Source organism: Nicotiana attenuata, chromosome 5 (genome assembly GCF_001879085.1).
Source record: "Nicotiana attenuata strain UT chromosome 5, NIATTr2, whole genome shotgun sequence".
Lineage (NCBI taxonomy): Eukaryota > Viridiplantae > Streptophyta > Magnoliopsida > Solanales > Solanaceae > Nicotiana > Nicotiana attenuata.
In genome coordinates, this window is record NC_031993.1 from 44,390,365 (window position 1) to 44,404,366 (window position 14,002).

Here is a 14,002-nt window from a genome sequence, read left to right on the forward strand (position 1 = left end):
GGGGACTGCCTTGAGAAAACCCAAAGGTCGAAGTTCACCTGAGTTCGAATACATTCACTCGGAGACTATTTCGAAAAATATAAAGGACTACCATCGTTCCAAAAAGATAAAAGGCAAAGTAATAACAAGATTGAAAAAGGAGCAATAAATGGCAAAGGGCAGTGTTGCATAAAAAAGCTCGCTACCGGAGCAATTACATAAGAGGGGAAAACAAAACAAAGCCTAGCCTATTCCCGGAGTCAATCGGAGCCATCCTCGAATTCTTCGGGGAACGTCGCCCTTCTCGAAGCGTCCTCAGCTTCGGCGGCTTTGGCGACGTCCGATGCAAGATCGAAACCGCGACGTTGGAGTTCGGTAAGAACTTCAAGCCGGGCCTGACACTTCGCATATTCGGCTAACATTCTTGACTGCTGGTTGGCCGCATCAGCATCGGCCCTATATTGGGCCACCATATCGTTGGCAGTCTCCTCGGCTTGGGAAACTTTAGCCTCAGCTTCCCGAAATCGATTGGTCCATAGCTCGATTTCAAGGACTCGAGCCTCATTGGCCAACGTCAAGTCCGCAACCTCTTCCCGAAGGGAAGTCTTCTCCGACTCCAACTGTTGCACCCGGGCTTCCAGATTCGGCTTTGTTCTCATCAAGTTCGGCTCTGCTCTCGTCAAGCTCGGCCTTAACCCGATTAAGCTCGGCTTGCACCCCCCTTAGCTTACAACCAAGCTCTTTCTTCGCTTCCTCCAGCCGGATAGCACAGGACGCGTGCTCTTTGTTCAAAAGGTCCAATCCGGTCCGGCTTTCTAGCAGCTTTTCTTCAAGGACCCGGCGCCCCTCTCGCTCCGTCTCCATTTTGTCCTTGATCCGGAGGAACATCGAGTGATATAGCACCGATGCCTGCAAAGAAAAAGTCTAAAGAGTCAGTACTGAATCACAAGGCAAAAATATTAGAAATAAAGGAAGAAGCAAGTACCTTGAGCTGCGCCTGTTGGGCTTCGTTGAAAAGGCATGTCCAATCTACAGCCTCGGTTGCAGCCCGGTCTTCCTCCGTCATCAGGTGATGAAGATAGCTTGCAACCCCGACCGGGGGCCCCAGAGCCCGGACGTCTTTGGGGATAGCAAAAGTTACTATCCTGTTACAGTCCGGGTCCAGGCTCGGAGCTGGAAACCTATCGACAAGCTTGTTGACGGCCGAAGTCCCACTTGATTCGGCCTGAGGGTCTTTCCGGGGGGTTTCGAGCCCGAAAGTGTTGGCGGAGGGTACCCCATCAAAAAAGGTCTCGAAGCTACCTCCCATCATCGGGATGTCGTCCGGCAGCTGCCCCCAAGTCGAGGAAGACGGGGGGGACGTAACCGGGTGATCGGTACCCGGGGACGCCCGCGCAGGGGCCGAGGGTTCACTAGCATCCTCAACCCTCACGTCCTCGGGAGGAGCCTCAACTGGATCGACCACCGGCTCAGGGTCCGGTCGAATGGATCGATGGCGGACGAGCTCCGGCTGCTCCTCATCGTCATCCTCTTTGTCGTCCTCCTCCTCGGAGGACAAGACGATTTGGCTTTTTAGTTTGCGGGCGGCCCTTTTTGTCCGCTTAATCTTCCTTTGGGGCTCGTCCGTACCGGACTCCCCGGGCCTTTTATTTTCTCCCGGAACCGGAAGGGGGCATAGTATTGAAGACCTCATCTCCGCGTCCTTGGGCAAGCCTGCAAAACACGAGGGTTATGATGCATTCCCGATATACAAGAAAAAATGCGTTAACTTGGTGCGCTACCGGTCAAAAAGAAGGCTTACCATGGTTTTTCGCCTCCCACCGACCTTTGGAGATTTCCTTCCAGTTTCGCTCCGAATATGGCCGCTGGGCCACTATCTTGTTTACCCAGCCGGCCAGATCCTTGATGGCAGCTGGAGTTTGGGTCACCGCTGCACAAGAAAAGGGGGTTTCAGGAAGAAGTTGAGGAAAACACACTCTAAAAGATGAACAGTGAGAAAATACTTACGTTTGAGGTTCCACCTCTCCGGAAATGGCATGCAATCAGCCGGAATCAGGTCGGACGTCCTGATCCGGACAAACCTGCTCATCCAGCCTCGATCTTTGTCTTCATCGATGCTGGAGAATGGGGGTTTGCTAGCCCGGCGGGCCAGTTTTATTAATCCCCCTCGAAATATTCGAGGGCTGTATAATCGAAGAAGATGGTCGAGGGTAAAGGGAAAATCGCCCTCGACTCTCTCGACAAAAAACCGAAAGAGATATACGATCCGCCACATCGAGGGGTGGACCTGACCTAAGGTCACCTCGTACCGCCGGCAGAACTCCACTATAATGGGTTCTAAGGGGCCTAAGGTGAAGGGATATGTATATACACTAAGATACCCTTCAACGTGAGTCATAATCGACTCGTCACGGGAAGGGGCGACCAGGTCTTTCCCTTCCCATCTACATTCAGCCCTCACCCGGTCTAGGCAACCGGGAGTGATTAGGCTGATATACTCCGATGCCGGTTCGCCGCGGCCCGGGACCGATGATGGGTTTTCAACCTGGAAGTCGGCAGATACCGAGCAACCAGTCGGTGTGAAAGCTTTCAATGGGGGTTCAGGTGCAGGTTCATCAGATCTAGCGGGGCTCGCGGCCGAGCTTGGTCTAGAAGGAACACTTTGTGAAGTTTTCGCCATTTCATAAAGCTTTACGAAGAGATGAGAAGAAAATGCAACCAACGCAAAATTTGAGAAAGATAAGAAATGTTGATCCTGGAAGGGTCGTTTATACTTTTCCCATGAGGCGGTGGCACGAATCGCGAAGTCACAGACACGAAGCGACAGATAATTAAGAGAAGCATTAAATGCCTGCAGCAGGCGTGGTCAGAGCACTCGATGGCTTTTTCACCTGGCGTATGGCCATACGTCACGGGCATCACGTCACCGATCATATCGTTTATTATCATTACTCTCTAATAAACGAGGGGACTATCTGTATTAGGTGATACCTTTTTTTGCTTGAGCCCGACCGGGTTGGGTCCGGTCCGGGGCAAGTCGGGGCCATCGAATCCGACCTGGATGCAAGGTAGAACGACGGCCACGTCTACAACCGAGGTCGAGTCATTTCGAGACCGTTGCAGAGCTCGATATGAGTCACCACCGGATGGAGAAACACACAAGGTCGGAAGCCGGACTCGTAACGGATAACCAAGCGTCGCCGGATATCTCGCCCAAACGTGATTTTCTCAACCACTTCAGGCCATTAAGGCGTAATTACAGGGATCCACGATGTAATTAATTTACCTACCTTATTTTTACCCTTAATCGGAATGTATAAAAGGGGAGAAGACCCCATAAGGAGGACCCGGAAAAAATCATTACACTACAGTACCATCTCTCTAGATTCTTGTACGCTATCAAGCACAATTGTTCTAAGCAATATTATATTCTGCGATTATTTACTTTAACAGCAATTGTTGAGTCTTTATCTTTATTTTCCTCAACCTAAACCTTTTGTATCTTTTAGTTCACGGATCCTTGAAACCCCATATAAATTCAATTGTTATCCGGATTCTAGGGTAAACAATTATATAGTGAAATAAGAAATATTTTCAAGTGAAAAAGTATTCATATTATCAACATATTTTAACTTAGATGCAGCTCATTATGTGACAGAATTTGTTTGTTTAAAAAGGAATTTTGTCCTATAGGGTTGGTGGAAGTGTGTACTACACAAGACTAGAGTGTACTACACAATTGAATGTGGAACCACATAATTTACTTATCGGACCACATGAAATTGCACAAAAGCAGCCAAAGGCAAAATCTAGAGAAAGTCCATACTTTGCTTATTTCTAACTTTCAGTAATCTTTTACACAAAGTCAGAAGTCGGAACTGACGACGATGGCCGCTACTACTGCTTCTGCTAATTCACTGACCTCTGCTTTTCTTCCCCGCCTAGGTCAACTTTTTATTCCTTTTTTCTATCTTTTCTCACCCTTAAATGCAGTAGTTTGATGTTTTATTTATCAATGATGCAGGATTTCATGGGTCATCTCATCAGAGCCTACAATTGAGAAGCCAAAAGGTATTTCTGGCGTATATATTCCAATAATAATTGTATTTTCTTTGACTAATAAAGTTTACGATGAAATGCTTTTGCTATGTACAGCAAAGCTATCACTGTGTTATTTTTATCTCCTAAATTGAGTGGATTTTAATTTGTTTGGTTGAGGAAACAGTTTGCAAGAAAAGCTGGTTCTGGCACAATAACAGCTAAATTTGAACTCCAGCCTCCTCCTTATCCCATGGTAATTTTTCAATCTTATCCTCCTTCAGTTCAGACACCTTTCTTTTCTTGACTTGTTATGCCGCAACTATTTTGAGATTGAGGCGTTGTTATGATTGTTGTATTATGTGTTCCAAATTTTCTATTAGAAGCATAGCGACTGGGATTTTGTTAGAAGATTCGTTTCCAAACGTCTTGTAAAGATTCAGGAATTAGGAGCATCTAACCTTTTAATGATGGACTCTATTCCTAAATCCATATAATCCAATTAGACGATACTAGATCTCAACTTTTGGGATTTAAGATCCCTCAAAGCAGTGGCGAAGCCAAAAAATTTATTTAGGGTGTTCAAATTTGAAATAAGTAAAAAATCTCTGACAAAAAGGTATTAAATATATGTTATATACCATTAAAATCTAATATTTTACCTATATATATAGTGTAAGTTTTCGACGAGGGACGGTCAGTTGACCACCTTAAGCTATGTACCTTCGCCCCTGCCTCAAAGGAAAATGGTCTTGGTTGTGTTGGTTGTGGCCTAAATGATGCCAATTTAGTACTCCTCATTTTGGGCAGGTTGGTCTCTCCAGCATGAAACTTTCCTATCATATATTTTCAGTTTTAGTCTGGGAAGTGTGAAAAAGTTCCATTTCATATCATAATTCTAAGATGAATATCATATTTATATCACTTAATGCATATTGATATTTCAGAAAGTCATTTCAAAGTAATATTGCTCTCAAATCTTGATTCATTTGACGTATTTGACTCAGACATGCATATTAAGGCCTCTTAGGATTCATTTTCACTTTTTGGAGCAGTTTATTAAACAAGCATGTTATCGCTAATTATGATTTGTAGAAGGATGCAAATATTACAATTTGTTCATATTGTAAAAACTCCCCCTCCCCCTCTTTGTTTCTCCCTCTTCTGCCGCTTCTCTGTTAGTTCGGTCTGTCTTCTTCATACACTAATATATTCGACCTCTGAATATGACATAGGATGCTTTGGAGCCTCATATGAGTAGTAGAACATTTGAATTCCACTGGGGGAAGCATCACAGGGCTTATGTCGACAACTTAAATAAGCAAATAGACGGAACAGAACTAGATGGAAAGACACTAGAAGACATAATACTTGTTACATATAATAAAGGTGCTCCCCTCCCAGCATTCAACAATGCTGCTCAGGTAAAGTTACACTTCTCCCCTTCCCCTCCTTTTTTGTTTAACCACTTGAGAGGCTTCCCAAGTGTTAATTTACTTGCTCAGTAAAGAGGTTTTGGTTATATACAATCAACTACCTTATCAATGAATTTCTGAATCTTTTTGTTATAGCCATAAAAGAAGTTTCTTTACAAGAGTCTAACATTACATTTCTAAATGCTCCAAGTCTTTGACAGAAACTTAAGATTTGATTGCTGTATTTGTTTGTAATTCACAGTTTAAAGCTCTCAAAGTAAGGCATTGACTATAACAACTCAGTCTGTTGGTTTATGCAATAGACTGACTTGTTATGCACAGGACTATAACAATGGTTTATGCACTTTTGGCTATTTTTACATGTCAAGCGCTGACTTGCTGAGTCCTATTATATTTTCTTTCGCATTACAGGCCTGGAATCATCAGTTTTTCTGGGAATCAATGAAGCCCAACGGAGGAGGAGAGCCATCTGGTGAATTATTAGAACTAATCAACAGAGACTTTGGTTCCTATGATGCATTTGTTAAAGAATTTAAGGCAGCTGCGGCAACACAATTTGGCTCTGGTTGGGCCTGGCTCGCATGTGAGAAATTCTTTGCCTTTGATCTGCAATCTGTGTCTGTGTAACCCTTTTGTTTAAAATGAGCCAAATAGCTGAAAAGTGATGCATTTGTTACTTACTTTGTAGACAAACCTGAGGAGAAAAAGCTTGCTTTGGTGAAAACTCCTAACGCTGAAAATCCTCTTGTTTTGGGTTACACGGTGAGTATAACGTGTGCTTCTCTGTTTCTTTCGTTCATGGGGATTTTATCTTACGTACCTAGTAGTTAATATTATAGTGGAAATCTCACAAGTGTGGTTTTGGTTGCAGCCGCTCCTCACCATAGACGTTTGGGAGGTAAGCAGCACACGCTCACTTGTCTTAAATCTATTTGAATTTGGGTTTTTTTTCCCTCTCTTTTTCTTTCTCCCGTTGGAAGGTGGGTGGTTGAAATGATTTAGGAAGTGATATCTTATTCTTTTACTTTTGTGTTTGACATTGCAGCATGCCTACTATCTGGACTTTCAGGTAAGCCTAGCTGATGAAACTACTTAAATATTTCCTTTGATTGATGTTTCACGTTTCCTCAAGACATATGTTTGAACTCTCTTAACGGTAGCACTGCCATCTTTTTCTTGTAGAACCGGCGGCCTGACTACATATCCATCTTTATGGAGAAGCTCGTGTCGTGGGAAGCAGTCAGTTCTAGGCTTAAAGCAGCAACAGCTTGAGCTGCTTAGCGAGAGCACATAAAGGAGGAAGAGTCAAATATAGCAGGCACGAGAGCAAATATTTGAGGCAGAATGATTTTTGTTAAAGAGACACTATTTTCAATCCTGCTATTCTTCTTTCTCAGTTGAGAATTTAGATGTCTTTATTATGTGCACTTTACAGTATTTTTTCTGTTCTTTAGCAACTGTTAATGGCAGGGAAAAATGAATCAATTTGAGGTGTGGGACAACAATGCAAGGACATGAATAAATAAATAAATCTATTGCGCTTTGATGCTCTAATTTTAGAATCTGAATGATGGGAGAACCGACTGAAGTTTTTCTTTGATTAGAAAAACGAAGAAAATTGGTAAAATATATTTGCCCCCGCTTATTTCAATATTTTCCTTTTTGGGGGTTTTTCATATACATATCACATGGGAACTTATTTACCCGTTTTCTCTAGGTTTTATAGTTTTCAAAAACTAGTATCTATAAACGTCCGTTGCACGTTAATAATGGCACATAATGGTTTAAATATTTATTTAGATGAAGGAATAATAAAATTTAATTAATGAGAACATTTTTATATATATTACTACAACAATCATCTAAATACCGAAAAATATTAGTACATTAGCATAATTCGTGAATTCAAAATGAAGGGACATCATCAAAACTTACATAAATGATCAATTTTAGTCATGTTAAGTAGATAATTATGTATTGTAGTTTAAAGGTATCGAATGTAATGGTATCTTACCGAACAATTCTTTATAGACAGTGTTTTTTGTATATGTTTCCTTATAATACTTTGGTTATTCTGCCATAACCAAAACTCTTGTTGTCGACATTGATATCTCTTTTGAAAGTGCAACATATAGTTATTCACATAAGAAAATATATTATAGTAAATATAGCCCAATATTTAGGATGTTTATCCTTGTGGTTTATTTATTATAACTACAAACACAAACATACTGAAAATTATTTTCACTCAAATTTAGAAAGATATTCTTTAGTTTCGGAAGACGAAAGTTGACTTCAGGGATAAACACATACTTAGAAGCAATTGACCAGTATCATAAGTTCTACATATATGACGTTATCGTCAAAACTTCTATATACCGTACGTACATAAGCTATTCAAGGAATCTAAGTTTTCAGGCATGAGGGGCATATTTTTTTTTTTCAAAATCAACCTATATGCAATAAAAGATCAATTTCAACTTAGTCTATTATATATATGGTCACACTAATATACGTAAGAAATAATGAACGTGACAATAAAAATGTACGGTAGAAGGTCATTTTGTATTGAAGTATTTAAGTATTTTTCTTGGTAGTAATTGTTGGTATCATCTTTTGATGAGCCAAAACCAAAAAATATTTTATTTTTAGTATAAAACTTAGCAATCAACATTTTATTTAGTTGATCAATAAATTCATTTCTGCTAGCTAAGATAGCTCTTTAATTTGTATTATGTAATCCTCATAAATTGCGTTTTAATCTAGTGATGAAAATATTTTCCTTATTAAATGCACTACTATTACCATTGGGGTTGATAACCAAGTGTTCTAGAAGAACCAAATCATCTTTTATTGGATGCCCTTCTTCGTTTCCGACACGAAGCAAGAAGTCACTGAATGTTGGATCTGTTCTTACTGAAAGATTTGAATAATTGGTATTAACATTATATATAATTTATTTTCTATTGATTTAGATTCTTAATATTATTTCATCTGATGTTTGAATATTTAACCGTAATTATAATTTTATCCACCATAAATTTTATTAAGAATAAGAAGATCGATCTGACATTCCACTTTTTGATCTTTTTGTTTCAAAATCATTAGTGGTATTGTCTCTTACCAACCTTTTTCTTTCTTCTCTCACACATTTATTTTCTAAAAAGATTCTTAGTTGTTCTTTAATAATTGTGTATATTTTTCTATATTACAAAAAAAAAGTAATAATAAAAAATATTATTTGATAGGAAAGCAGTACAAATATAATATAATGATATATTACCGTAGGAATTTTTCTCTCAATTTTAACACTTTATACAGTCCGTTTAGCATTTATTCTAATTTTTTTGTATTTAATTTTATAGACTGGTAATGTATTACTAATATGGAGGATTCTTATGAAATTGATCTTATTAAACCTTCATACATATTTTTAATAAGAATTCAATAGACAAGATTGTATTAATCTTAAAATCTTAAATATTAAAAATATTAACATAGAAGTTATTATAACCCAAAAATAAGTTATTACAACTATGTCTTTTCCCTATGAGTTCTTCTTTAATATTTTAGCGCAATTTTGGTCTGTCAATATTATATTCGTGCTTTTATAATAATATAGGCTCTCCCGTTTCTAAATAAATTTGGACAATATAATACGTTTTTAAATTAAATTAGTAGTATAATTTTTTAAAGAAGTATATCATAAAAGTAATAGGATTACGTGGCTAAAAATATGTCCATATCCCAAAAATAATTTTATCAATAAAAAATCTAACATGTTCCTAAAGGTATTAGATTTACATGCTAATATGTAGTATTTTATATCTATGCCCGAACATAATTATACTAATGGGATTTCTAAAGGTAATCATGTAGGATTCTTAACGTGTAGTATATATTATGTCCTAAAACTAATAGGATTACAAGGCTAATGTGTAGGATTCCGATTATGTCCTTTTATTGTGAGTTATTATGCTTTAGATGATTGTTTTATTATTATATATAAAATTTCTCTCCTTAATTAAATTTTATAATTCCTTCAAATAAATAAATATTTAAACCATCATGAGCCATTATAAAAGTGAAAACCCCAAAAGTTAAATGTTAAATTAACGAAAGAACCTTCTAAATAATGGAAATGTACCTTATTTAATTATTTAATAATATTTAAATATATGAAGGTGAATTTTGGACATTTATAAAAAGTCCTGTAAAGGAGACTCTTGGACTTTTCATAAACGAAGTGTGCTCACATTGCGTAGTGTAAATTTCATTCTTTATATATGAATTTCAGTAGTAACCAACATTGAAAAAATATCGTTTTAAAAAATAAAAAGAATAAAATCTAATTTCTAAAGGTAATCATGTAGGAATAGGATTCTAACGTCTAGTATTTTGTCCTAAAACTAATAGGATTACAAGGCTAATGTCTAGAATTCCGATTATGTCCTTTTATTGTGAGTTATTATACTTAATATTAAAAGGTTATTTTTGTAATCCAACATTTTATTCATGCTTTTATAATAATATAGATTAACTAAATTTTTTTTTACGATTTAAATACAATTAGGGAAAAGAAGTTCACATATAACTTGTATACAACTTACATACAATTATATTATTATATTAAGGCAGGTAAAGCCCTTATTTTAGGCCCCCAAAAATATCAAGCACTACTAAGACTTTTGGGTAAAGTAAAATATCCTTCAAAAGCTAATCGACCATTTTACCCTTCAATTAACAATACTCCTTTAACATTGTTGAATAAAAAAGTAATTATACATTATAATGAATGTCAAAGATAAAATTGAGCACATTTATTGTATATACAAGCTTTAGACATTTATTTTTAATGATAATAATCTTACGTTATCTCTCATTCTTATTTATTACTTGTGCAAATTTCTGAAGTTGAGTCATTATTCAGTTATGATTCGTAAGTATTGGCAAGGCTTTACTACTGCTCAATATGAATATACAAGTGGAATACATAATTTATTTGGCATTTAACTGATTAGTGAAGGTTATTAATTATCCATATTTGGCTGCTCACTTGGACATTTAACTTCTTTATTATACGTTTATATTTTTAATTCATTATAGCTCTTTGCTAGATTTGTAGACTATTTTACATCCTTGTTATCTTCTTTTATAGATATTGACTCATGTTATGTAGCAGATCGGCAATCTATTTTACAAGGAACAATTTTTGTTGAATTTTAATTAAAAAGTTCATAGTGTGCTGCTCAATGTCTCAAAGGAGCACCCCCGTGGTTATTGGTAGGGGTGTACAAACCAAACCGGAAAACCGCACCAAACCGAAAAGTCAAATCAAACCGATTAAAAAACCCGACTAGGTTTGGTTTGATTTGGTTTGGTATTGAGTAAAATAACCGAACCAAACCGACATATAAATATATAATTTTTATATACTTTTAAGATTTTATATAGAATTTTCTTTAAAAAATGTCTAGAAATATTTGGGATTCTCTTGCGGGATATAATATTTAATAGTATATGAAGTGCTCCATATTTATTAACCTTAAATAATGGATTGTATTTATCACTTTCCCATCAAGTATTACTGAAATGCGTCAATCTCTTTGTTCTTCCATATTCATATCATATGTTAAGATCTATTAAATTGTTATATCTTTTCGGATGTGAAGTAATCATTATTATTTAGGTATCATTTTGATTTTTATGTTTAATTACTAAATTAGGTTAACCTTGAAAGTGTGCATCAACGAAACATTATTGTCAGATGACTAAAAAAATAACTATTATGTGTTACTAAGAAACATAAGAATATTTTAATAGAAAATATATTCGTCAATTTTTTATATTTTTACTAAACATATATTTACTTATCAAAAATTTAACAAAGTAAGATTAAAATAATATTTAAGTAACAAAAAACCCGAAAAACCCGAAAAATCGGACAAAATCGAACCAATCCAAACCGATATAGTCGGTTTGGTTTGGTTTTGATAAAACCCGAACCAACCCGGTTCATGCACATCCCTAGTTATTGGTCACAGTGAGAACTGAGAAAAGCTACTTAGGTGGAAGTGACATATACTAAAATATTTTATCCTAGATTCAATTGGAAAATATACGTGTAAATTTGGTTTTTTTTTTTTTTTTTTTTTTTTTTTTTTTTTTTTTTTTTTTGTTGAGATCTTCAACCGATATCCACAAAAGATCTTTAGAAAATTATTCATTAAATTTTTTTATTACGAGTTATTGACGGTCTCATAAACTAACAACACGTTATTTGGACTTTCTTGCATAATGCTAGAAAGTTGAAATATGTAGAATTTGAGAACGTCTAGCTACGTGATCCTGATCTTATTTTTGAACAGTCTTTATTTTAGTTTTATTAGTATAAGTTAAAAAAAAAAAAAAAAAAAAAAAATTAGTATAAGTTAAAATATATTTATGACTTTTCGATCCTCTTAGACTTTTAATCTGTATCGTTTATTCACAACCTGACGCAAAGTATATATTTAATTCATTAAAAAAAAAAAGTATTGGGAGATCGCCATGAAAAAATAAAGAAACCTCTCAATGGTGTTATTGATTAGGTATATCAGTAATTAATACGACACCTCTTGCTATGCTCAATGATGTTCTCCTACATACCATTTGAAAAAAGACAATGGACGACTTTTATGAATTAATTTTTCAAAATAATAAATTAAACATGACAATCTTTTTCTTCTTCTCGAGACATGCTTTGGTCCTCAATCCTTTTCTCCAGAATTTTGAATGCTCTAGGATAAATCAAACGTAGCTTAAGTTGCCATTGGTGGACATGCAAATTTTTTTATTTAGCAGTTAGATTTATTTTCTTATACTTCAATTTATATTACCACCCATAAAAGGTTGGATAATCCCGTGGGGCAGGTTTTTTCTTATCTTGAATTAGCTAAATACAATTAAAGTCTATCATTTTCAAGAACTTGCAATTTTTATTTATTTTGTAAATCAAATATATTTATGAATATTCTTAGGTCTGTTTTGAAAATTTTATTCTCATTGACACAAAATACACGCGCAACGCGCGTGTCCAAATACTAATGTGTGTGTATATATATATTTTTTAATATTCTTTCAAATTTGGTAGAGTTAGGAATGGGTGAGTTAATACAGAAAATTTTCTCTCGTTAAGTTAAATATTACTTCCTATGTTCCAATTTATGTGAACCTGTTTGACTGAGCACGGGGTTTAAGAAAAAATGAAGACTTTTGGAATTTGTGGTCCCAAACAACTCAAAAAGGGATCCACAGTATTTGTGTGGTTATAAAAGCTACTCACTAAGGATAGAATTGGGAATTTAAGCTAAATTATTTCCAAATTTAGAAAGGAGTCAATCTTTTTGGAACGGACCAAAAAGAAATCACATAAACTGGAACGGAGGGAGCATATTTATTTTCTCATCAATTCTTTTTTTCTTTCTTTATGTATAGCCTTTTTTTCATGTTTCTCACGATTTTACTTTTCAAATTCAACTCAGATTTTCTAAATTATCTATTTCTTTTTGTCACATTTGATTAATCCATACATCAGAAAGCAAGTTCTTTTGTGTCTCATCTTTTTTAACTAAGAAATCTCCGAGAAGTGTCGCAAGATTCAAAAATCAATGAAGAATGGGCTCACACCCTTATCATTTTCACTTAAATACTATATTTTGTATAGGGAAGAGTTCAATATTGTGATGTGCACCTATCCAACACATCATGTGTTTCGCTCTAATTAGATCAAAGTAAATTTTTTTTGTCTCTCGTTACTATATAGATTTTATAAAAGGAGTTTAAGGGTCTTTTACTAGATTTTAGTTTTAGACCACAAGTTCTATTGAGGTCACTGCCCCACATACATGTTGTTAAACGAACTTCATTCTTATTTGGTTATTGAATGACACATTCTCTATAAAATTTGATTGAGAATATCAGGGGTGGTCGATGGCTCAAGGGGAAGGTTAGTAAAGCCTTGATTTAGGCCCTTGAGATATTGAGGCCCCAAAAAATTTTAAAAGTGAATTTATTATTTTATTTTAGTTTGGACAATATTAAAGTTTGCAGAAAAAATAAAAAATACAAAGAGTTTGTAAAAAGGAAAGAAAGAAAGAAAGACTGTCTATTCTTTAACAATAAAACTTTGAAAATTTTCATATTAGTAGAAAAATTTCACAACAATTTCAAAGGCAATGTATTGTAAATATATGCCTAACATCTTTATTTAATTACCTCGTACTGATATAAATAATAATAATATTACTTTGTAAAGTTAAAGGCTTTATGTCATTTAAAAATATTATACTATAAACAATATGTACACTTTTTTGCACGAATTTCAATATAAAAAAATATAAGGCATCTTATTAAAGTTTAACTTTAGGCCACTAATTTTATTGAACCACCTTGCATCGAAGTCATGCCACCGTATTTTTCCTTTTCCAAGTTGCTTGACATGAAAAGAGGCTTGTCCAAGGCATTGATTCAATTAATGGTGGACTTAAAATATGTGTTGTATATGTAGA

The 14,002-nt window shown here is 35.5% G+C and overlaps 1 protein-coding gene across 1 annotated transcript; it reads left to right on the plus strand.

Annotated features, from left to right (window-relative positions):
- LOC109225736 (superoxide dismutase [Fe], chloroplastic) lies at positions 3,751-7,007 on the plus strand. The gene is made up of 9 exons (XM_019390501.1): positions 3,751-3,924; positions 4,004-4,050; positions 4,205-4,273; positions 5,253-5,441; positions 5,865-6,036; positions 6,142-6,215; positions 6,325-6,351; positions 6,499-6,522; positions 6,636-7,007. The coding sequence occupies exons 1-9, from the start codon at positions 3,867-3,869 to the stop codon at positions 6,723-6,725; spliced, it is 750 nt and encodes a 249-aa protein (XP_019246046.1). The 5' UTR covers positions 3,751-3,866; the 3' UTR covers positions 6,726-7,007.

What these genes read in the sequence shown, in the direction of transcription:
- LOC109225736 (XM_019390501.1), top strand. Translation starts at nt 3,867, where the DNA reads ATGGCCGCTACTACTGCTTCTGCTAATTCACTGACCTCTGCTTTTCTT. An exon ending in TGCTTTTCTTCCCCGCCTAG is followed by an intron (nt 3,925 to 4,003) that starts GTCAACTTTTTA and finishes TCAATGATGCAG; the next exon opens with GATTTCATGGGTCATCTCAT. An exon ending in CATTCAACAATGCTGCTCAG is followed by an intron (nt 5,442 to 5,864) that starts GTAAAGTTACAC and finishes TTCGCATTACAG; the next exon opens with GCCTGGAATCATCAGTTTTT.